The 24,662-nt window shown below is 40.2% G+C and overlaps 1 protein-coding gene across 4 annotated transcripts in view; it reads right to left on the bottom strand.

Annotated features, from left to right (window-relative positions):
- Positions 1 to 555: 555 nt before the first annotated feature.
- The window catches only part of TDRD7 (tudor domain containing 7), a 45,541-nt gene continuing 21,434 nt past the window's right edge, over positions 556 to 24,662 (bottom strand). For 2 of the 4 annotated variants that reach the window (XM_080573040.1, XM_080573042.1), the window contains exons 7-17: positions 15,523 to 16,103; positions 11,307 to 11,493; positions 9,573 to 9,684; positions 8,572 to 8,774; positions 8,299 to 8,433; positions 6,637 to 6,717; positions 6,349 to 6,483; positions 5,913 to 6,023; positions 3,854 to 4,353; positions 3,289 to 3,449; positions 556 to 1,053 (exon numbers count right to left, since the gene is read on the bottom strand). In XM_080573040.1, coding sequence (XP_080429166.1) covers positions 833 to 1,053; positions 3,289 to 3,449; positions 3,854 to 4,353; positions 5,913 to 6,023; positions 6,349 to 6,483; positions 6,637 to 6,717; positions 8,299 to 8,433; positions 8,572 to 8,774; positions 9,573 to 9,684; positions 11,307 to 11,493; positions 15,523 to 16,103 — 2,427 coding nt within the window. In that variant the 3' untranslated portion in view covers positions 556 to 832. Of the gene's footprint in view, positions 1,054 to 3,288; positions 3,450 to 3,853; positions 4,354 to 5,912; positions 6,024 to 6,348; positions 6,484 to 6,636; positions 6,721 to 8,298; positions 8,434 to 8,571; positions 8,775 to 9,572; positions 9,685 to 11,306; positions 11,494 to 15,522; positions 16,104 to 24,662 lie in introns of all 4 variants that reach the window. The other 2 variants (XM_080573039.1, XM_080573041.1) reach the window with 1 other exon arrangement.

Here is a 24,662-nt window from a genome sequence, read left to right as displayed (position 1 = left end):
CCTCTAAATTTCCCAAGGTCTTCACAATCTAAAAGAAGGCAAAAACACTGTGTTCAGAGCGCTGATCTGTGTGCTTACGGGACGTTGTTTGCTCCTGCCTCGTGGGAAAAGCAGTTGTTTAAAGTTTCTCAGAAGCAAATAAGAAAGCAAATTATCAGAAAAGGAGGGAAAGGAATGCCTTGAATTTAGCAAGCAGAGGAAACGGGGTAGAATTCAGAAAAGCAGTATCATTCCTAACAAACAGCAACCAGACTAGTAAGCACAGGGAAGTCCATACCCTTCTGTGAAAGTTAAGCCCTATAATCGCAGACAAACTTCCCTGCCCCAAGCAAGGCATTTTCAACTATTCAATTCTTAGAAGGTTAAGGAAAGGGGAAAAACCCATCAAAAATGCATACCTCAGTCACTAAATTCAAAAACATTGAGGACTGCTTCCTTGTTTCCCAAGCAATAAAAATTCTAGCTAAAAAAAGGGGAGTAGTATCCAGTAGTGGTTAGAAGTACCGACTAATAGTTATGAGATATGCCACCCCCAGTCAGGGAAAGATAACAAGAACAAGTCACCATTTTTTTATTGATAAATAACTTTTTCTTTAGTATTTTCACCCAAACTCTAGCATTTCAGTGGTAAACAAAGTGCAATTTTTCATAAAGTCAACCTGAAGTCAATATAACCCAAACTTGTTAAACAAATCTTTTTAACTGAACACACATTTTTCAAGTTTATACCTTCATGTCGTCAAGGCAATGTAAGAAGTTACATTTCGCTTCAAAGCCTGTTAATTTATTTTATTGCTAAAGAATCTGAGCCGCTACGTTTCAGAAGTGGTGATTAATCAGCTTTTGAAAGTTCCGCAAGACTTTGAGACACAAAGTCATGAATCCATGTATCAGTATCTGGAAGAGACGTGTCCACTAAATAAGTCACTATTTTTCGATCCCAAGAGTTAGTGCTTTCATTAATTGCCTGTATCTGCGCCACCAAGGGTTTCTTCTCTACTCGATTCCGAAACATTATTGATGCCTCTTCTGACCATTGCTGGCTCTTCACTCCTAGGACAAATGTAAAACAGAAGAGTATGTCATTTACAGGCTAGACCAATTTGAGTGATCAAGCTTATATAGGACTGGGTGGTTTAAAACCTTGAGAAAACAGATATTCAGGTACCAGCGAAGGCAGCTTAACTCTAGGAAAAAAACACACAAGCTCACTCATCTCCCACACAAACAATGATAATTATTGCAGAGACTAGAACATTTATTTTTTTCTTAAAGTCTCAATCTATGGATAGCCTCACAGAAGTGAAAGGCAAACGCACTGACTCAGTGAGTTTTTCCAAGTATAGTAGCTGTGATGTATGACCAAGCCATGTTACTTAGACAAGAAGGAAACTAAAGATCTTTTCAGAAGAAACTAGTGATTTGTATTCTGCCTGAGGATGCTGAAGCAGTAGCCTTGATTTAAATTTTCTTCATCTCAAAAGAGCATTAGCAACTAAAAAAAATCTGCCAACCCTTCAAATCCCAAGCTAGATCTGCAGAGAGGAGAAGTAAATAGAAATGACTCCTAAATGTCTCACGACTCCTGCTATTTTTTGAGATTAGCATCCCACAAAGGTGGGCCTGCTCAGGGATATGATGCTAGAATCCAAACACGATTTGGATATGGCTGTGAACCACCAAGGAAGAAGCAGCTCCTGCAAACTAGGAATTCAGCCTCCCCAGACCACTGCTGGTGTACAGCATCCAGTCACAAAGGACTCAAAATGTTGTGCATGAATTCCCAAGCAGCAAGTTACAGATAAAGGAAACAAAACAGAGAAGTGACAACATTGCTTCTACTATTATCAGCAGCTTGCTGCTAATAGGACAGGACACCAGAGATATGTAAATCCTAACAGGTTACAGAAGGAAAGGCCAGGTTAGGAAGCAAATAGAATTGAACAAGAAAATAGACCAGAAACTGACAGGCAACAGATGAGGAAAAAAAAGGGAAGAAAAAAACTGGAAGAATAGGAAGAAGATAGTTACCCATCATCTGGGCCCAGCTGGCCTGCTTTGACTGTATGTGACAGCTCAGAAGCCAGCTTAGCTAGCTACTCAGGATTCTGCAAAGCAGGAAGAATTGATGACTTGCAGGCTCTCTTGGCAAGATCCCGTACTACCCCAGTACACAGACAGAGCTAGAAATCAGCTTCATTTCAGCACTGACCTCCTAGGACCCCAGCCTAGTGGGAACACATCCAACCTGACCTGTTTAAAGCAGTCCCCAAGGTCACACTTGAGGCTATGCAGGAAGGCAGATCCACAGAAAGCAACCAACAGAGCACCAACTGGTCTGTCACTTCAAGCAAGCCCATTCTGTAATTGAAGTCTAAGCTAATGTTTACCAAACAGAGGTAGAAAGTAGCAGGTGAGTAAGAAGAGAGATAAATCTGAAAGCAATGCCAAAATGAAATAAATCAGAACAGGAAGGAAAATACATTAAAGAGGGAACAAGTTTTAATTTTCTGATTTTGTTAGATGTATGCACACTCTATGCCCTCACAGAATCACAGAATTGTAGGGGTTGGAAGGGACCTCAAGAGATCATTGGGTCCAACCCCCCTGCCAAAGCAGGCTCCCCAGAGCAGGCTGCCCAGTTAGGCGTCCTCCATTAAATTAATCTTATTTAAGTTTGATGAAAGCCCCCACCCTCCCCATGGAGTTTGTTTGTGAAAACTAATATATTTCAGGCAACTTTGGGTTCCAAACATGCACTAGAAAACAGTAAATTACAATATGGACAAGGTATGAAAGAAGAACATCTCCAGAAACACAGCATATTGTCCCTAACTTTATGTAGACTATAATAGTCAGAACATAAGTTCTTATCAACAGATATATTGTAACCTTCACACTTCATAAGAGGTTATGTTTAAAGATTCAAAAAACATTTGGGTTTGATTTCCCTGTGTCCTTTGCATATTAGTCACCACACACATTAAATAGTAAATATTTATGATGACAAAAAGCAGCTGCTGTTAAAATTTAAGCAACTTTCAGCTGTATACATGCTAAAAGTGCTCCATTAAACCATCACCACCCATGTAAAGAAGAAAAGAAGATCCACTTTGATGGCATAAACATGCATGCATTGAGCAGGTTTTTCCAAGCAGGTACATGTTTACTCTAGAAAAAAAGTCACTAGCATTCAGCTTTGTTCCCTTTACATTTATAGACATTTGGTATCCTCATTGATGTAAGACTTAAAATAAATAAAAAGAAGAGTAAATGATTACCACCTACCTGCAAGCTGAGCTCTTATAGCTTGGAAAGGTAGTTTTCTGAATTTATCCAGGAGTGGCTGTACCTTCTCTATGCTGACAAGCTCATGTTTACCATAGTCCAGCTCGTATACTGACAAAAACCCATTTCTAAGAATTCCTTTTATTATCACCCTGTACCAACTGAAAAGAGGGAGAACAAGAATAAACACAATTTATATTCATACACTGTCAAGGCACCAGAAAAGCAATGCATGACTGAAAGATTTTAACCAATGTGTCTCAAGCTTCCCAGATCTGGTATTATTTGAATAAAGTCCTTCTAACTACTATCTGGAAACATGACAAGACTGCAACCTCATTTACTCCCTTAATCTCTCAGCTATCACCAGACATCTGCCACCTTGCTAACAATGCAGACAACAAAGCATTTCCCCAAAAACCTGCAACAAGGCCAAGCTTTAAAGAAAAATGTGTAATTCCGTCACTATCTCCAACACAGCTATGCATGATGATTTACCAAGATTTAAGTACTGCTGTAGGTAAAAGCTTGCCTTCACAGATTTTTAATCTAAGAATGTACTTACTGATTTTCAATTTTAGCTGCATACAACTTGTTTTTTTCAATGTTCACAGGTCTCTCTTCAGCCATGCTGTAGTACAAGATCATTTCTTCCATTAGGGCTTCCAAGTTATGTAGCTCTTTCCAAGGCTGGACAACAAAGTGACCTGGATGGCATGCCACTGAGACATAGACATCCATGAGCCCACCAACCTTTGACAAGGGTAGGGGTGGAGGCATATCACTGGCAGACACTGCACTACTGGACTCCAAAGCAGGCTCAGCTGAATCAGAGAAACTCTTCTCTAGCCTTCCCCGATTTAACTGCAGCGCTGAAACTGTATCACCTGTCACTTTCGCGGAGCTGGTCCCCCTGGGCGTAACGCTCAAGAAAACATCTTTCTGATGCTTCCACAGGTCTGCATTTACAATCTGACGATTGACACTACGATCCATGTCAGGGAAATTCTCTGGAGCAAACAAGTAAACGTGTGCAATTCCCTTTGAAACATCCTGTTTAACCACCTTTAGAAAGAAAGTACAGTTTAATTTTCAGTTATCAACTATAAAGTGCACATCTGGTGTTGAACAGAAGACTAAAGCCTTAACAGAAAAGCAGCAACAGTTTATTCCTGTGAAGTATTTTCAAGATTCTCTCAAATAAATCAATGAAATTGCTGGATAGTAAGCCAGCAATCACAGGTGCTAAAAATAGCATTGATATTTATTCCACTAATGTAAAGCATACACAAAGCTTGAATCAAGTTGTGTTCTGCCCAGCCGGTTCAATCTCAGTATTGCTTGGCACAAGCACGTATGATTGCAGTTTTCTGGAAAACATTAGCCACAATTCTAAATTAGCCATACAATTCTAAACAATTAAGCAATGCTATCAAATATTAATACTCAATCCTTCAGAAATCTCTTCCTGTCATTATGGGACGTGAAACCTAGTAAATTAAGAATGGAATGAAAAAAAGGTGAAAAAAGCTTCTCGGTTTGTATCATGCATAATTTTCAAGCACTGGCATAAACAATATCCTATTTAAGAGCATATATCATTGGCAGCAGCTAGCATTACTGATGACAAAGCACTGAAATTTTCATATGACGAAGTATGTAACATTTGTTTACATATTCCTCTGTTGATTTTTCTCTCTTTTCCTCTAATAATCTGCACAGGATATTTATACTTATAGGCAGCAAACGGGGGATGAATAAAAACTTTCCAAAATTAAAGCATACATGTTTCTGCTATTGTCTAATCAAGTAAAAACTAATACCAAACTCAAATTATCTTGAAAAAGATGTTTAGAAAAGGCAGTTGCAACAGTCACAAGTCCCAGACCAAATGAGCTATGTTTTAACTGCACGGCCTCCTGGGTTAAAAGAAGGAAAAAGGTAGGAAAAAAAAGCTACAAAACATGATTTCTAAGTGCTCTGTCAGTACTTGGAATCAGATTTTTAAGAGGAAATCAGCTTTGTTTAGCCTCCAGGTAGCAAAAAGATTTCCTTTATAAGGATGGCTTCAGTTAACCAAACTGGAAAGGAAACACTGCCAATGGAAATAATTTTATCTCAAAGATAACAGAAACCCTTAAGTAAACAATAGCAAATACTAAGTCACACTGGATTAAAAAAAGCAACAAGTGAAAACTAAAGCTGCTTTCAAAGACCAGAATGAGAAAAGGTTATCCTCACTTAAGAGGCATAAAAATCATTTAAGATCCATGGAACATTTACATATTTTTATGTGGCAAAACACAAACAACTGCTTCCTTCTTATCAGTTCATAAAATATTTCTAGCTCCATATCTGGTCTGGCACAGGAAAATGAGAAAGGCAATCAGCTGCTAAATTCTTCAGAGGAAAAAGAGAAACTGCTAATGAGCCAAATATTCTTATGCCAAACATCATAAGAACGGGACTTTGTATTGCACTTATGTCCAAGAGATGGCTACAAACTTTTAAGCTTCATAACAGAAATAAACTCTGATAAATGGTTAAGTTTTCAAAGTTGTTCTTTCAATGCTTTTTCCACAGGCCTATAGATTTAAGGTTACACAGGCATTTTGACTATTTACCTTCATGCTAAATTCAGGACAACTCATTACTTTATCTCTCAGCCACAGTACAGCATCTGGAGTCCACATGCCAGTGTTGGGAGGCAGGTCTGCTAGGCAGCATTTTACAGCCTAAGAACAGAAGCATACAATAATATGGAAACTAGTCCACAAGTTCCTATTCTCAGAAAATTCATTAACTGTCACAGATTGAATAATATATGACAAACAGAAATAGACAGAGGGACATGCAAAACCGGTATCATTACTAGTACACTATTACCACAGCATCCTGTCAGTACACAGGACTACACTACAGGTTATTTCAAAGATGCATAATGGAATGCACTCCATTGTTGATCACGATGAAACAAACCAAAAAGTTCATTGCATAAACCTAGAAGGAGCACCACTATCAAGAGATCTAGTATAGGTCACCTTTAACTTGTCTTTATACCTGAGGAGGTATTGCAATTACTTCTCTCAGGAATTGTGATGGGATTTCTCTAAGGTCTGAAGCTTCTACAGTTGCAACTGTTCCAGTGTCCACGAAGCATACACCAAGTGCCCGTCTACTGTGAATGATTGTTATCTGAAATAAGATAGGAAGACAATCATTTTAAGGTTAAAAACACAACAGTGAGGCATACACTGTAAAATGTTTCAAGGAAAGTAAGAATTCAGATTTAGCTGAAGAGCCTTTTCTATGTGGGAAAACTGTTGCTGTTCTTTGAACGCTTCTTACCTCTACACGTGCCCATTTTCCTTTGCAAGGTAACAAGCAGATTTTGCCACAGAAAGGCAGTGATACATTAAACTCTGGTGTCTGCTGCAAATACAGAAACAAAAATTAAAATGCATAGAATCATTACTAGCTGACACTCGACTAGCCATTTCAAAAGCCACAAATGGAATAAATAGTTCTGACAAGCAACAGAGCTGTCTCAAATACAAAGTTTCTTCCCAGCCTCAGAAGCATTTTCTGTAACATTATTTTACGCTTGCCCCGTTAATAAAGCTTTAATTCTGAGCTGTATATCTTACAGTGGAACCAAGAGAATATGAATTGCCAGGAAAAATACATTTGGAAGCACAGAATACAAAGATCACTGACTACTACCTTTAATGTTCTGAAAAGCAACAGGACTGTGGAACTGTGATAGGTAACTAAAGAATTTCCTATCTTATATTCTAAACTACATTTAGCATGGACTCAAAGACTCATGAGGCTGGCATTCACTGTGATGATCCTAAATAGCGTTAGAAGACACTGGACACATTGCAAAAAGCATAAATAGGTTCCCATTGGAGACCCGTAAACACCTCAGTGTGATTAAGTTCTCAGACAAAACAAAAAACCTAATCAATAACGGTAAAGTCAAGGTCTGTCTTTGATAGCAACAAAATCCTAACACACTCTGTCCTGCAAGTCTGGACAGCTGCCTGCCTTTATGTAGCTAAACCTTTCAGGATATAGTTTATACTCTTTCCTTCAGTGTTCTGCTTGCTTGAAACTGAATCTTGATAACCAAGACGTATAAAGACATAGTTATACAATATAAAGTACTTCCAAATGGAGCATGTTCCAGAACAGGCCTAAAGCTCAACTTCTAAAAAAAACTTTGAAAAGTTAGTTTTACAAGCAGTAGTTCTAACACAGTCTTACTTTTCAAGGAACTGCATTTCATGATTTCATTCTCTCATGTTTCAGCTGGATGTTGAACAAATTCAATTCTCTAAACATTTTTTCTTTTGCATAAAATCTTGACTATAGTAAGGGTTGTTGCACGATTGTGTAAAAGGTAGATGAGATATTAGACTTCTCTATCACATGGCTACTTTAAAGCAACTTAATTCTTTTGAAAATGTTTTTTATACATCAGTTCTGATTGAAATTAGACACAACATTTAAAAGCTAAGGATGCAAAGACAATATACACAGCACATCAGGTCAAGGCTGTTGAATATTGAAGGAAGCCAGGCTAAAAAGAACAGACCTTGGTCACACTGCTTTTATTGTCACTATAATATTGTCAGGCTATTCATACACATCAGCTCCATCACATAAATAAATATTCCAGAAAAAAAGTATGGCAGAACATCCACAAGTTTTCTATCAACCTAGAGCAGTTTCTACAGGAAGCTTCCCATTATGAGCCATTTTGGTACTGTTTTAACTATTCAAGTGAAGTTAGAAGTCGTTATTGAATCCTCAGAGACAGCATTTGAACAGAAGAGCATCAGAAAACATTTTCACTCTGAAAACTGCACGCATAAAAACGAGGAACAGACTTTTTAGCCTTTTTAAGTGTTCGCATGTCTCAGAAATCTGAACTTTTGTACAAAGAAAAGGACTGGTACACTGAAAAGGCCACACGACTTGACTTCTCCCTCATCACAGACCTACCTTGTGAAGGAAGTAGTCTTCTATCTTCTGCAAGATTTCAGAAAGCCTAGACAAGCCTTTAGATGGCAGTTGGCAATACAGACTTCCATCTGAGAGAATACTGGTTACTCTCACATTTGTATATAGTGCATCTACCTGGAACAGCAAGATTTTGACAAGAAAGGGGATACACACACACAGAAAGTTAGCACATTTGTGAGTACTGTTTTTTGTCCAAAGACCTTTGTGGTCAATGATTTTTAATGAATTAAAAAGGAAAGAAGCAGATGGTACCTGTAGGTGCAGTTCAAAGGATTTGTCATACAATGCCTTCAGACAAGTAGCATTAATGTTGATGTCATCTTCTCCAGAAGTGTCATAGAGAACAAAAAGAGGAGTATCACTCCTTTCCAGTATTTCCACAGCAAGTATCTTGGAGCATGTCTGCAATTCTACAGCCTTTACTAGGGCAGGATCATCACAGAAGACTTCCAGCCCTGAAAGACACACCATACTTTTTATGTATTACTTTAATGAAGGGAAATACAATAAGCAAGTGTGTTTACAACAGGAACCTTTCCAAGAATCAGGATGTAGTTGGAAGGTTGTATTGCACCTCAACTTGCATTCTATTGTCTCCTTTTTTAACAAAGAAAGACATCTTCAAGAGGAAAAGAAGTCCTCTTCAGAAAGAATCAAGGCAAATATGCAGACAAAAAAAGTAACTGCATTCAAGTAAAAAAAAAGTTTATTCTTGCCAATTTCAAATATTTAAAATAAAATGTTCTTAGAACATTTTAGAATCTTAGAACTAACATCTTAGAAGTTAGAAATGCCCACCAGTTTTAGGAAATTAAATAATTTCCAGCACAGTCTAGGAAGCCTGCGAGTGCTAAGAGGGGAAGGATCACTTTAAAATAACTGAATGATCACATCAGGTCTCATTGGTGGAAAAAGGAGTCATGCTAGTACATGCTTCACACAACAACAAGTGTTTTACTTATATTTCTTCAGGCATGCACATATTAAAGGAACAAACGCATCCAAGCTAAGTGCAGAAACAACTAAGCTATATTAGAGAGATACTGGGGTCTTCTGATATCAAGGTTTCTTTATAAAGCTCTTCTTGACATCCTTCTGTCCACACCTACATGTGTCTGCTTAGACTAGCTATCTTGGGCAGAATCTAATACACATAGTTATTACAAACAAGGATCAGAATTCCCAGACTGAGATGGTTCAATCCGTAAGTCACGCAATGGCAAGCTCTATAGACAACACTGGCCTTCTCTTACCTGCCAGTCTACATTTTGCAATTTGAAATGGAAGTGAACAGAACTGCTTGTGTAGTTTGTACACACTGCTGCTTTCAATAACTTCACTGAAGCCATGGTCAACATAGTACACCTGATAAGGGAAAATGAGATAAAAGCATAAGATGATTAACAGAACTTTAAATACACATTCTTGAGACTAGGGAAAATGTATTCAGCTACCACATTCTCTGTGCATCCATTAAACAGGCATATCATTTTTTGCTAATTATAGTGATAATAGCTATGTAACACCATTACTCTAATGTTTATTTCACTACTTAAATATTCAGAGCTTTCAAGGAAGGTCTTCTCAAGATTTCTGTAAAACCATCCTCTCTAACACAATCTCAACTCTTCACAGAAACAGTGCTGGAAGGACTCAGCATATTAACTTAAATCACATGAACAAAGGTAATAAGGTGGCAATTTTAGAGTTTTCAAAGTGTTGAAGACTCAAGCACTATATAAGCGCCATAGTGTGTTTTATATTTTGTTTTACAGCCTTAAGGGACTATTTGGAGTTGTACTTCCAGTAACTTTGACACAAATACCACAAACGCTGCAGGAAGTCAGTAGTGAAAGTGTTGGTTGGCAGCAGGTAATCAGAGCTAAGGCGAGAGAAAGAAGGCTTTCATTGGGCTTTTTACAACTTTTTTCTAAACTCTATCATGCGAAATATCTGCACAACAAACTTTCAATAGGAAGCCCGAGCAGTGGTGGATGATCAGCAAGCAAACGCTGCCATGTAGCAGTGGTCTTCTTTTGGCTGCTAGCTCTGCCTAGACAAAAATCAGAGGCAAGCTTGCTATTTTTCTCTGAAGCTGATGTAATCTTTCACAAAACTGAGTTCTGTGACAACCTGCTCCTTCGAGTTCTAGCTGAAGGTTATCATGCTTTCAGAAAAACTCATTCTATTTCATGCGCTATTTAAAAATATATGAAATGGATCAATAAGTATGTTAAGCAGATCTGGGTAAAAAGTCACCCAGCTATGGGAAGAAATGAAAAAAGTTATCATTAACGTTTGACTAAGCAAGAAATAACGGGAAAATTTGACACTGTTCTTACAGTTCAATTAGTTCAATTATACAGTCTAGTTTCTCTGTGGATGTCAAGAAACATCCCCTTGGCTCAGGAAACATTTAACAGAGGAGTTAAACAATCTCAGAGGGGTTTAATTAACATGCACACCAAACGCAACTCCCAGGATACCAGACTTGTCTGAAAGGGAAGTTTAAGCACAAGTATATCCTTCTCACTCTCTTGCTAATTAATGCATATGATAGATACTTCAGTACCAGACTTCAAGCAAGATCTGAGACCTATTAGCTCTTGAATTTTCTGCTTCCCAATTCCAAGAAGCACCACCACACCCATTCTTCCCATTACTATCAAAGGTAAATTTGTAAATTTATACAGTGCCCAGCCCTGTATAAAATCCCAAACCTCCACTAAATCCAAAATATCTGTGGGAAAAAAAAGGAAAAAAAGCAACAAAAAACACTGAAAGACCATTTATTTTTGACAATCGCACAACTTAAAAGAAAGACTTCAAAAGTCTTAACTTCTCCTATAACTGAAAAGAGAAGTACTTCAGGTTGGGAAAGGAGACAATGCTAGGAATGCACCGTGTTTGGGAATTGACTGTGTACCTAAAACGAAACAAGAACATTTTAAGTCTTTCACTAAGTGCCAAAACAAATAATTGCTTGCCTTTATCCTCTTGTCTTCCACAGAAATTATCCGAGCACGCAGCCAGGCCTCTTCTTCAGTGTGTACAACAACAAGTTGCCCAACACTCAGAGACTGAACTTGTAACGCTGTGCAATTCTGACTATAGTATGTTCTCATGTCATCTTCCATTTGTTCCTGGGCATAAGAATAATCTTTGCCGACATACCTACAGTATTTCAGTAAAAACAACCACACAGACAAACAAACAAACAAAAACAAAACACACATAGGAGTTAGCTGAATAAAAGCTGAATAAAAACCCGAGAACCTTTATACACACACATGAACAAATTATGGATATATACATATTTTAAGACCATTGGTATCCAAACATTTTTCCATTAACAGGCCTACAGGAAAGTAGTAACTAACAAAATTTAGTACTATTGTTCATAGTTAGATATGGTCCAGCAATATAGAATCTAACATGCTCAACTAGATCTTTAGTAAGAGATCTTACGTAATTATTACAACCATGTAGAGGAACTTGACCACAAGCACAAAATATCTGGGATGAAGTGTAAAAAAAACCAAACTGATACGACATCTCTGAAATTACTCAGTCCTTAGTAGCAAACACCAGCTTATCAGCTTTTCACTAATGTCAATCAAAGCACAGGGCACATAATAGTTTCACAGATCCCTCTCAAACTATGTGCTGTTTACTCTTGGCCTTCAGAACAAGCCTGGTATTACGCTGCCGACCTAATGTTTCATACTGAAGTAATCTGAGTTGTGTGAATCTTCTTAATTTACTGAAAACTACAAATGGGAAATTCTGAATACTTCAGAAACAAGTCAGATTAGAGCAGAGGGAAAATCTATTTTTATACTTATATTAGCAGCTACTGGTTTAACTACGTTAAAAGTTGTTCCTAGAATGACTAATGCCACTAATTTCTACCACACAGTTTACTGTATCATCCTATAAAAAGCTAGGCTTATTCCACAAGTCTGCCTTATGCACAGGATTAGGGCAGGCACTGTACTACAGCACACTGGGCTACCTTTGTTATAATGCTTAAGTTAAATCTGATCACATTCCAGGCTGTCTTCAGGAAAGTGAGGATTTCTCTGCTACCTTCCTATTCAATTAAATGCTGCTTTTCAGACTGACAGCCATTTTGCTTCTATGTAAACACTCATCTCCTTCACAGTGGACATGGAGTGGGGCAACACAAACAGGCATACAAAGCTTAAAAGTTCACTTCTTAGCATCAGTTTCATACGGATATTTAAAGGACAGTAGGAGTATCATAAAGCAGAAAAATCACTCAAAATTTCCTGCCTCACTATTTTCTGATAACAGGTAAGGATCCTACTGAGGAAGATTTTGGCTGTTAAAAGCCAACTGGAAAGTTATTTTTCATATTCTTCAGAAACGAATCTTGGAAAACGACCTCAAAAAAGGTGTTATACACATGTGGCCAGACTAGAGTGCGCACAGCATCATTGCTAGTCTCAACTGGAACTGCTTCATGGGTCAAGTAAAGAAAGCTTGATATTTCATTGTAAAAGGAACTAAGGGTTGTATTCTTCCATAGCAAAACAACCTATGGAATTTTCTGTTCAAAAAGATAAGAGGAAAAACATTTCCACACCACAGCATAGAAACTCAAAAGAACCGGGAATAAAAAGTGAGATAATTACTTCTTGTGCAAAGTCAGGTGTTCCATCTAGCATACCATACCATCTCTCCAATCACAGTTGTAGATGTACACAGAGCATCTATAAGAGCTTCAATCACCTCACTTTCATTGACAAGAAAATTCTTGAAGGGCAGGTCTGCCATTCACAGAGACCTGAACAGGCTGAGGAACAGGCTGCCAGGAAAGTCATGGTATTTAACAAGGATTAGCATCATGTATGACACCTGAGAAGGAAGAAACCGTGGAAAATGGAGAGGACAGACCAGCTGCTGAGAAGAACTGCAGAAAAGGGTCTAGGAGTCAAGGCAGATGCAAGCAGAGTGCGAACCAGCAGCGTGCCTCGCTAGCAAAGATTCTGGCAAACATCCTGGCTGTATTAAGAGAAACAAAGCCAGTCAATGGAAGAAAGTGAATATCCTTTACTTGGTATTCAGTTTTTCACGTCTGAAACATTGTGTCAGCTAAGACATCTAACAACACAAGGTCAGGAGAAGGGCATCAAGGCAGCTGGGGACTAGAAGACCTGCCACATGAGGAAAGGCTGCTAGAACTGTATTGTTCAGCTTGGAGAAGACATGGCTTCAACTGGGACCTCACAGTGGTGTTCCAGTACATACAAGGAACTCACCACAAAGACAGAAGGATGTTCTTCAGTGGCACTGGTGGGAAGACCAGAGGCAACAGTCATACCTTGAAACAGAAGAGGGCCAAACCGCATACAAGGAACAAACTCCCCCCATGAGGCAGCTGAGCAGAGGGGCATGCTGCCCAGAAAGGTCATGCAGTCTCCATCCTAGGAAGATTTTCAACACCTAACTGGCTAAGCCCTGATAAACCTTGTCTGACTTCAGAGTTGACCCTGCTTTGTGCAGGTTGGCCGAGAATCCTCCTCAGGCCCATTCAGGCCTGATTTCTGTTGTACTTCTGTAATTAAGCAGTCATTCAGAAGTGCGCTTTCCATGAATGGAAGAGGCAAAGATGGCATTGCTTACAGAACAATTTACGTGGGTGACCTGTGAAGACTTGCTCGGAAAAGCTTCTCTAACGTTCAGTCTTCAAACATCCTTAACTGCCTCCTGAAAAAAGTCCTCTTTTCTTTCATCACATCCCAAAAATCAAATGAGAGAGAGAGATTACTAGTCTGAATTAGTGGAGGACATTTCATATTCCTAATAAGAAAGGCAAAACCATCAGATCAACAAGCATTAAGCCAAATGAAAGTCACGCTATGAAACCAACCAAATGGATCATTAATTACAAAAAAAAAGCACAGTTCAGGTAACCTTGTAACTGGAGCCAAACCATAGGGAGTGAATATTCATCAGGAACAGTTTTCCCAAAATAATTACTGGAAATACCTTAAAATGACAGATTAGGAAGCTAAGGTTTCTTACTCCACATATACAGCAAATTACCATGCTGGTAGAAAGGTTACAAAATAAATTTATACAACACCTACAGAAACAGAGAAAAAGCACAAAATAGGGATTGGACTAGCAGCTGAAACAAAGAAATTTTCATTTGAGAATGTTGCCATCATAACCCCCCAAGTACGGGGATTTTCACTACAAGCCGTCAACCGTTATGGTTCCATGACTTTAGGGAACTAAACCAATGGGCTGACACAAAGAAAGTTCAGTTCTTTGTGTTCCTATACATTAATGACAGCTAGAAAAGAAGAACATCTAAATATCAACCTTAACTCTACTGTGTTGAATACTTTCAGCCAGTAGTGAGGAAGAGGGTACTAATTGCATAGTGAGAGGATCTGTAAGTGAACTGCAAACGTACTTACTTAGATCCTAATCAGGACCCTTGAGAATGACTAAAACTATCTAGTGAAAGCTGAAACTGCAGAAACTAAAGGGAAAAAATGGAGAGCTGTCAATTTAGTATATTACCAGACAGCTATGCAATTCATGCTCTGAAGTGACAGACAGACCTGTTTAACAGTTGAATTTGAAAAATCCTAGAGAAAACGTTTTACTGCTTTTTCACTTTTTAAATCCTGTTAGGATTTGTATTTTTTATCCTAACAATGAAGTATAGTTATTTCCTGAAAGAGTACAGTACCCCATACACAACATAACGGTACAATGCGCTTCTTACACTGTTCTCTGAGGCTGGACTGATTAACCATCAAACCAAGAAGCACTAGCCATTTGCTGTTGGATGGAAGCTCAAAAAGTGAAAACTGCAGTATAATCTGAACATGCACAACTCACACATAGTTAGTAAGAAGTCAGTTACAGAAGTAAAAAAATACTTTAATAGATATTAAAGCAATATCTGAACATTACCTCTAATATTACCAATGTGTTATAGAAGGGTTATTCTAAAAAGTCAGATCTGCTTTGAGCCTCAGACAAGCTAATGCTAGAACTGATCAGCTCAGAGTTTAGCAATCTTCCATTTAAACACAAAAACAAAAGAATTCTTAAGTTTCATTATCAACACAGGTAAATAAAGTCCTGCAGATCTGCACAGTATGAGTTTATGAATTTATAAATTAAGCAAAAAAGATAGATTCTGAAGTGTGAACTTGCCTAATTATAAGCTCATTAGTGTTGTTCAGCTCGACCACCATGACGGACACAGGTCCTTCTGATGGAATGAGTAGAGGAGGAACAGTTACTTTGTCTGGATACCACTCCTTGGATTCTTCATACTGTTGTTTAGCTGTGGCCTTCACATTATCGGGTGTCTGGACCTTCTCAGTGGCATTCAGATTCTCATCAGTGCATCTCTGGGGTTTTACATAGAGGATAGCCTTTTTGGGGACATTAGATACATAGTCAACAATGCATATATCTGAGAGCAACTCCAGGTTATTTAGAATGCCTTCTGGAAATTTTACTTGGTAAGTGTCTTGGTACAATTTGGGAAGTGCATTAGCCCAGAGACCACTGGAATACTTCTTCAGGATATTAACAACTTTTTGCTTGAAGTCACTGCTAAGTGAGGCAGACTCAGACTCCATACTTGGTTTTAACAACGGGTCCACTTTTGAAGAAGTAACATTCTGAGATGCCTTTTCTTGCTCTGTAACACTTTTCACAGTTGGCGACGTTCTCTTAGCAGGATAAAGAAGCCCATCTGTCTGATCACCTGTGCGTACTTTCTCCACCTTGGAAAACAAAAAGCAGAATCAATGATCAGTTGCATCTCTAAAGTCTTAATCATTTTAACAATTACATTTTTGTAACATGCATTTCATAGACTTTGAGGTGGACACCCACAAGGAACTAAGCTTGAGCCAATTACTATAGAGAAGTCATTTCTTGTAATGCTTCCTGATTTTGGGGGAATACCAAGCAAATATGACATCAGGACAGAGCAAATATGAAAGCCGTGCATTACAATCAGGAGTTGGTTCCAAATAAGTTTATCTCCTTTCTCCTCAAAGGAACAAAAGATACACACTCCACAAAACTTAAGTCTTTTGCACATTAACCTCCCCCCTGGATCTCTTCCACACAGAGAAGCATATTATAAAAAGAAGTTTCCATCTCAGTTCTCCAAGTGAAAGGGGATTTGACTGCATACTTCAGAAACAACAGAACACCTGTCAGGCAGTGCTGCAAACGCAGCCTGCTATTGCACTCAGGGAATGGTATTTTCTTTAAAGAAGTTCTGAAATTAAGCAAAAAAAATCTGGACCATAATAAATTTAAGAAAATCGATTAGGCAATTTTAAACCATGCCCATAACCTCCCTCTACACTCAAGATGTTCTGCAAGTCCACGTCTCTACTCTTTGCCAGTTTCAATAGTGAGCATCCCACACAGTCTGAAGTCACAATCATGAAAGCACCACTTTAGAACTGCAGAAACGAATTCACAATAACAATTAAATTTTCTGAAGCTACAATTTCAACTAAGATCAATCTAACTGTGCAAGGATACCTACGTAGAACTAAGGTAACAAAAGCCATCAGAGCTTATATGTTGGTCCTGAAACCTGACCATCTCCTGCAATAAAGAATTTTTTCTAAAGTTTTACATAGCTCCATTTTGATGTTCTTTCCTCAGGAGAAAAAAAACTTGTAACAGTTTCCTGGGTACGCATTATGCCAAAGCCCTTTTCAGAGAAAGGTGAAGAACAAATTGAATAGTTAGATTACTTGCTGTTACTCAGGCCCAGCATTTGCCTTCAGGATAGTGATATCTACACCCATCAGAACTTCATAAACCTTGTTAAAAATCACTCTTTGCTGTTGTCTTAGCAACTTGCAATAGAAACATAAAAAGAAGATTTAAAGTATTTTTTACACAATAATAGTACTTCTCTTTATCAGGACAATATTAATGAGACATGAACATTTAGTTACAATGCATTGAACAGCTGTAAAAAATGGCCATTAGTGTGTCAAGAACCACATATTTTCTCCTACACACAGCTATTCACACATCCCAAATTGCCACATGCCCCACATTGTTTAGAGAATCAGCAAAACCCACTAAGGGCTGCTATATATCCTGGCTTCAGCTAGGATCGTGTTAGTTTTCTTCACAGTAGCTGGCATCATGCTGTGTTTTGGATTTAGGATGAAAACATTGAAAACTCAATGATGTTTCAGTGCAGAGCAGCGCTCACACAGAGCCAAGGAGTTCTCAGTTTCTCACAGTGGGGGTGCACCAGGAGCTGGAAGGGGACACAGCCAGGACAGCTGGCCCAAATGCTGTCCCAAATGGACCACAGGGATGTCCTGTGCCACATGGCATCATGCTCAGCAATAAATATGGGGGTTGTCTGGGGGCAAGCAATTGTGTTGTGCATCACTTGTTTTGTGTATATCCCCCCCAGTCCCACTCTTCCTTTCCTATTAAACTGTCCTTATCTCAACCCAAGAGTTCCATTTTTTTTTCCACCCGCTTCTCTTCCCCTTCCCAGTGGGTGGGGGTAGCAAGCACGCGGCTGTGCGGTCCTCAGCCGCCGGTCAGGTTAAACCACAGCATCATACAAGAGCATTTCTGTATCAATGCTTCCTGTGCATCGCATCATCTAAACCAGAGCAAAACCAAACTATCAGACAGTTCTTGGGGACAGGTCTCGGTCGTCTTCTACACACAAGCACAGGCGTATCCAAAATTAGCAAAAGTTTATACAGATTTTTAAAAAGGTTAAACACATTGCAGATTTCTCATGCACCCATGGTGACATATGGGAGTACTTTTTATCAGTGAAAACCGGAGTGGTCACATTTCCTGCAGCAACCTCAATAAGAAAAAGACATGAGAAGGCAAACAAACATATCCATGAAACTTCAGCTCCAGGAATCCATGCTGATGAATCCACAAGCTTTAAGGCTCACCGAGCCAAGGAGACATGCAAGATCACTCCTAATTGGAAGGAGGGGAGAGGTGGTGTCCTATAGACATCTGTATACTTAAGAGTATGCATCTGCTATAGGATACCAACATACAAAAATTGTATAAAGGGCTTCAGTGTACCAGCGGAACTTGCATGAAGTTCATAAGGATCTCTGCTAGTTAGCTTGATACAAGAAGTTTCAAAATATGTCCAGCCACACCAACTAGAAGGTCAAAATATGTCTACAATGACATCTACAGTGTAAGGAGGAACCTATACATGGTTCACTATTTTCCAATAACGGAAAAGTCTGTGTTGACAGGAGGTCCCTAGTCCAACCTTCTGCTCAAAGCAGGGCTGACACGAAAGGCAAAATCAAATTGTTCACAGTCTTGCTCAATGAAATTCTTAAAGTTTCTAAGGACTGAGAGCCCTGTGGTGTTGGACCGCTCACATGGTAAAGATTTTTTCACCGTGGACAAACAATTTTTCTTTTTGCAATCCTGATTCTGTCATTAAGCACCTCTGATTTCATTTTCTCCATAACCCCTTTAGGTAGTGAATGACTGTAATTAGATATCCCCTTTACTTTCTTTCCTCCAGGCTCCATGATCAACTTCACGAGATAAGCAGCCCTGCAAGAGAAAAACCTTGGCTGTTCTAAAACCTAGTATAATTGAGGAGCCTGTCCTTTGACCTGGATTTAAATCTGAAGCTCCTTTTTTAATTTAAGCAGATGTACAGATTTTAGAAGAAAAATAAACCCCTACATTTTAAGCTGAAACTGTATCTTCCAAGAGAGATACATAGGTCAGGGCCTCAAAAGCAGTATCTCAAAAAATGAATACGACAGTTACAGGCTACAACACTCACGACATCTCACTGGAAGTTATAATGCTATTCCCAGCTAAAATTAGTGTCTAAGCTCCAGAAGATGCTTATCTGGCTGTTATTGTTGACTTTACGGTGGGGGGAAAAAAACAAAATTAATATAATGCCCTGATCTGGAAGGCTCTTGTTACCTGACCCAGGAATGTCACAGAAAAGGAAAGAGACAGATTATAAGTACTGAATGTGTGACGATAAGCTCTTAGGTCTATGTCTCCAGCCTTTACTCTTTATTATCTGTAAGCAGTTGCTGTAAAGACACTCATCTGTTAATGAATCAAGACAGATTACAAGACCTGAAGATACAATATAGTTAAGTTGAAATGCGATCTTGCATTAAAAAGAGCCTCTGAAAAAGTTTACAGGCCTTTTTATTCCTAATGAAGTTAAGCTAGAGAAGGACTGCAGGCAATGAAGTAATCTCAATTCACTTTAAATTCCCTTGGTAATCATAAAGCCTCTTCAACAAGCACAGCATTTTATCCATACACAGATGAAGCTTTTCCCTCCAGGAGGAGTTATTCCACAACATATTTAACTACAAGTACAAGCACAAGCACTGGTAAGGGAGGACAGATCCAGGGTAAAGCGCAGCTTGCAAAACACACAAGACCTGCAAACAGTAACACAAATTTCAATTGGAAGGCACCCCGGCAGCCACACAATCCAGCCAACTGCTTAAAGCAGGACCCGCTAGCTCCCGTTACTCCAAGCCTCATGCATTTGAGCTGGGAAGACCTCTGAGGGCAGGTATCCCATAGCTTCTCTTCCAGAGTTCGAGCACCCTGTTAAGGAACTAAGGACTCTTCCAATCTGCTGGGAACGTCCTGAGCTGCAACCTGACTGATGCTTCTTGTCCCACCCCTGTGCACCACCAAGATAGTCTAGCTCTATATTCTCTCCCCTTTGCCTTCTCTTCCTTAGTTTGAGGAAAGGCCTTTCTCAAATTTTCCTTGGACACGCTATTCTTTAGCCACCTCCTCATTTAGAGGACATTTCCTCATTTAGAGGACATTTGTGAACTGACTTCATTCAGTTTGTCTGCCCTGTTCTATCCCGGGCAGCCCCTGAACCTAGATGTAGGATGCCAGGTGCATCAGGCTCACCAGTGACGACAAAATGGGAAGAATCCTTTTCCCAAACCCTTGTTACGACAGCCAGGCTGATGTCAGCCTCCTGTGCTCCAAGGGCCCTTGGCTGACTCCGGCCTGACTTGCTGCCCACCAAGACTTCCAAGGGCCTTTGCTGCACAGCTACATCCTGCCAGTCAGCTACAGCACGTGCTGCTTGCCGGGCTCCTTCCAGCCAGGGGCAGGACGTGGCATTTGCTTGGGCACTCCACCCCCTCACCGAGCCTGCTAAGAAAGCAGTTACAGACCTGTGCCCAGCATCAATCCTGAAGGGATGCCCCCTTGTAAGCAAGTGCTCACTGCACCTCATACCGCTGAAAACCATCGGAGACCAGATGTCTCACCAGTTCTCCACCCCACCTTTTAGTCCACTGATCTGATTTGTATATCAACACTACACGGTGAACAAGACTATAAGCAATTGTGTCAAGGGCCTTTATAAAGTCAAAGGAAACATCACGCACTGCTCTTATGAGCTCATGTCCTCAGAGAAAGCAACTGGACTGATGAGAAATCTGCCCTTGGCAAATCCCCGGCCACCTTTTATAATGCTCTTCTTGTCCTTTACGTGCTTCCAAAGAAGTTGCTCTTGGAATCCTCTCCAGGCTGGAACAGGGTCTGTCTAGGCTGCAGTTTCCCAAATCCTTCTCCTTGCCCTTTTTGGCAAATGAGTGCAACGTCTGATTTTATTTTTTTCCCCCTCTGGTCTCAGGAATCTCTTAGAGCTGCTAGAGCTCTTGCAACATGGTAGAGAGTGACCCCACAAAGATCAGCCAGCTCCCACACCCAACCAGCTTCAGCTGTTCCTAACTTCATCTTCCTGAACTGTGAGTGACATTTCACTCCCAGAAATTATATCCACAGGCTAAGGGACCAAAAAGCCCTCAGGGCAAATCTCACCAGCAGACACCATGCCAAACAGGACTGAGCACCATGGCCTCTTTTGCATCCTTTGTCTCTACTAAGTCTTTGCAAAATACACCGTGGCAGTAATTCATAGAAGCTATTAAGACAATACCATTAGTAATACAAAATGTCATGACCCCTTCACCAAAAGACACATTTGTACCCTCTGGCATGAGGAATCTTACTGTGCCCCTAGAACCTCAGCCAAAGAAAGGAGCTTGGTTTTTAAAAAAAAAAAATTACAAACAACTAACAAACCCTTGCACACTTATAACAAATAGCCTAGAAAAAGAATCGTGGCACACTATCTTGGCAAGTAATGGCATCCTAGACAGAGAGGACTTAATAAAGTGGTCACGCATAAGACTAAGGAATTTGCTTAAAAGACCAACCAAGGAAACTTCTAGTTCCAGAAAGTACTTGGCATTACCAGGACAACGATCTGTTCAAGAAGGCTGCGTTGGAACGTATTGTAGATCATCCTGAAAGACGCTGGAGGCTTAAGTTTACCTTTAGGCACCCTGTCTCTTGGCTAGCTGTTTAACTAGCGCTGCAAGAGAGCTGAATACATTTTAGCTGACAGGACTATTAAACTTCACACGCTAAAGACTGGCAGCGGACTAAAGAGAGAAGATCCTTGCCAACCTTTAAGCCTCTTAACTCCAATAATAGCTCTGAGGTCCTCTAGGTATTGAAGCTCTGTTTTGAAGAGAGTGTAGATAGATGCTGACTGAGCCAATGATTTAGAGGCAGGAAAATGCCCCTATTTCAGTAAGCTGTTTCAACGTACTTCTGTATGATTTAGCTCAGGTGGACATCATTGGGCTACTATTTCTTGCACAAAAACTAATATTCAAGAAGAAACAGATTTTGCCAGTCATTACTATGGCCAAGAGACCTTCAAGGATGCACACCACTGTGGAAGCCTTTAATTATAAGCAAAAAGCTTCATTTGTGAGCAACTCTTCAAATCAGCCACCTTTCTTTATCACAAATGTCTCAACTTGGTATGCAGCAGAGCTTATAGCTTTACCTGCAAGGTCCATCCTATTAATATGGCTGGCAGGCCTGCTTTGCAAGCACACCATGCCTGCTATTGCTTCTCTGTTAGTACAAGAGTGCCAACAGCTGTCAGAATGTATTATCAAGGGCAACAGAGGCTGAATCATGCTACAAAGAAGAAAAACAAGTTTGTCCTAAGGCTGAGTAACAGAGGGAGCTCTTAAAAATTAAAATCTGGAGTCCAAAATAATAAAACTTCAAATAGAAAAAGATTACAGGCTAAATACTGACACTGCAACTGAGTAAGCCAAGTAGAATGGAAAAGAAGAACAAGTCAATTCCTTTTCATATACACATACAGAGTAATGAAGGCAGACAAACTCCTGTATGTATTGCTAGGAAGAAAGCTTTGTACAAGTATGCTTGATGATGTGCTACTAAACCACTATGCTCATATATATAAAAAAATCAAAAGACAATCTACTTTGCTGTGCCAGAATGACCTAGGTAAGGCTGAGTCTCGTTTAAATGCTGTGCACAATGACGATGAAAAAGCAGGTATGCTGGCAACCTCCCTAGAGCATCAGGATATCTTCCAGGAAGGAAGTGGAGAAAACACCTTGAAATGAGTTTCTAGTCAGAAAGTGTCACTCAGTGACGTTTTTCAAGCCTCTATTCACAATTAGCACATGCAGCTATTTTCTGCCGTTCTTCTGCAAGGCAGGGCAATGAAATGCGCGATGGAGAGTAGTGTTCAATGGCAGATGCAGAACATCTTCATTTTGTGGCAAACCGCAAAAGCCTGGCTCCATTATTCTTGGTATACAACAGGTCCTCAAAGACTGCTCTAACACACACTTATCAGAACCATCAAACTGATTCAAACAGAATAACTCATCACAGTCCCAGAAGGGCTGAGGTCTGAAGGGATGTCTGGACGCCATCCAGTCCAAGCCCCTGCTCAAGCAGGGCCACACAGAGTAGGTTGCCCAGGACCACATCCAGATGGCTTTTGAAGATCTCCAAGGAGGAAGGCTCCACAGCCCCTCTGGGCAACCTGTGCCAGTGCTCAGGCACCCTCACAGTTCAGAAGTGTTTCCTGATGTACAAAGTAAACCTTCCCGTGTTTCAGTTTATGACTACTGCCTCTTGTCCTGTCACTGGCCACCACTGGAAAGAGACTTACTCCATCTTCTTTGCACCCTCCCTTCAGGTATTTATGGACACTGTTAAGATCCCCCCTGAGCCATCTCTCTTTTCTAGGCTATACAGTCCCTGTTCTCTCAGCCTGTCCTCATAGGAAAATGTTCCAGTACTTTCACCTTTGTGGCCCTTTGCTGGATTCTCTCCGTTATGCCCATGTCTCTTTTGTACTAGGAAGCCCAAAACTGTGCTGGATGGATGCAACCAGAGTTAGAGTCAACATACAAATGTCCAAGTGGAAACTAATAATGAGTGGTACCCCTAAAAGGGTCTGTACTAGGACCAGTACTTCTTCATTACTGACATACACAGTAGGATTGCGTGCAACCTCAGCAAATTTGTGGATGGCAGCAAGCTAGCTGAGTGGGGCAGCTGACACACTAGAGGGAAGGGATGCCATCCAGAGGGACCTGGGCAGGCGTGAGAGGTGGGCCTGTACAAACTTCATGAAGTTCAACCAGGCCAAGTGCAAGGTCCTGTACCTGGGGGCAGGGCAATCCCAAGCATGAATACAGACTGGGTGATGAACTGACTGAGAGCAGTCCTGCAGAGAATGACTTTGGGGTAGTGGTGGATGAAAAGCTCCAACATGAGTCTGCAATGTGCGCTTGCAGCCCAGAAAGCCAACTAACCGTAGCTTGGGCTGCAGCAAAAGCAGCGTGGCCAGCAGGTCGAGGGAGGTGATTGTTCACCTCCACTCTGCCCTTGTGAGACTCCAGCTGGAGTGCCACACCCAGCTCTGGTGTCCCCAGCACAAGAAGGACATGGACCTGCTAGGACAGGTCCAGCAGAGGACCACAAACATGATCAGAGAGATGGAACAATTCTCCTGTGAAGAGAGGCTAAGAGATCCGGGGTTGTTCAGACTAAACCAGCTGGACTGGGTTAGAGCAAAAGATTTTCCTAGCCTGACAGCCTCTTCGACAACAGCAGGTACTTAGGAAAAACCACAGGGTAGAGGACAACTGTAATTACACCTCTTCCTCACATTTCAGATATCCCATGGTTCAAGCACTATTGATTGGTGGGTTTCTTTGGAATAAAGCAGTTCATGACTACTGATGCCAGGGATTATCCTGTGAATGTGTTCAGTTGCTTTTGAACCCAAGATGATCACTCCCAATTCACCTTCTCTAGGTCTCTTATTATTCTATAGCCTGTATCTCCAACTTTCCCCACCTAAATCAATTAGCTTAATTGTTATTCATACAGTACCCATTACTTATCTTTACCCTGGTCATCCT

The sequence above is a fragment of the Anser brachyrhynchus genome (genome assembly GCF_964034855.1).
Source record: "Anser brachyrhynchus genome assembly, chromosome: Z".
NCBI classification, from domain to species: Eukaryota; Metazoa; Chordata; class Aves; order Anseriformes; family Anatidae; genus Anser; species Anser brachyrhynchus.
Note: the sequence above shows the minus strand (reverse complement) of the source record. Positions and strands in the feature narration are given on the sequence as shown.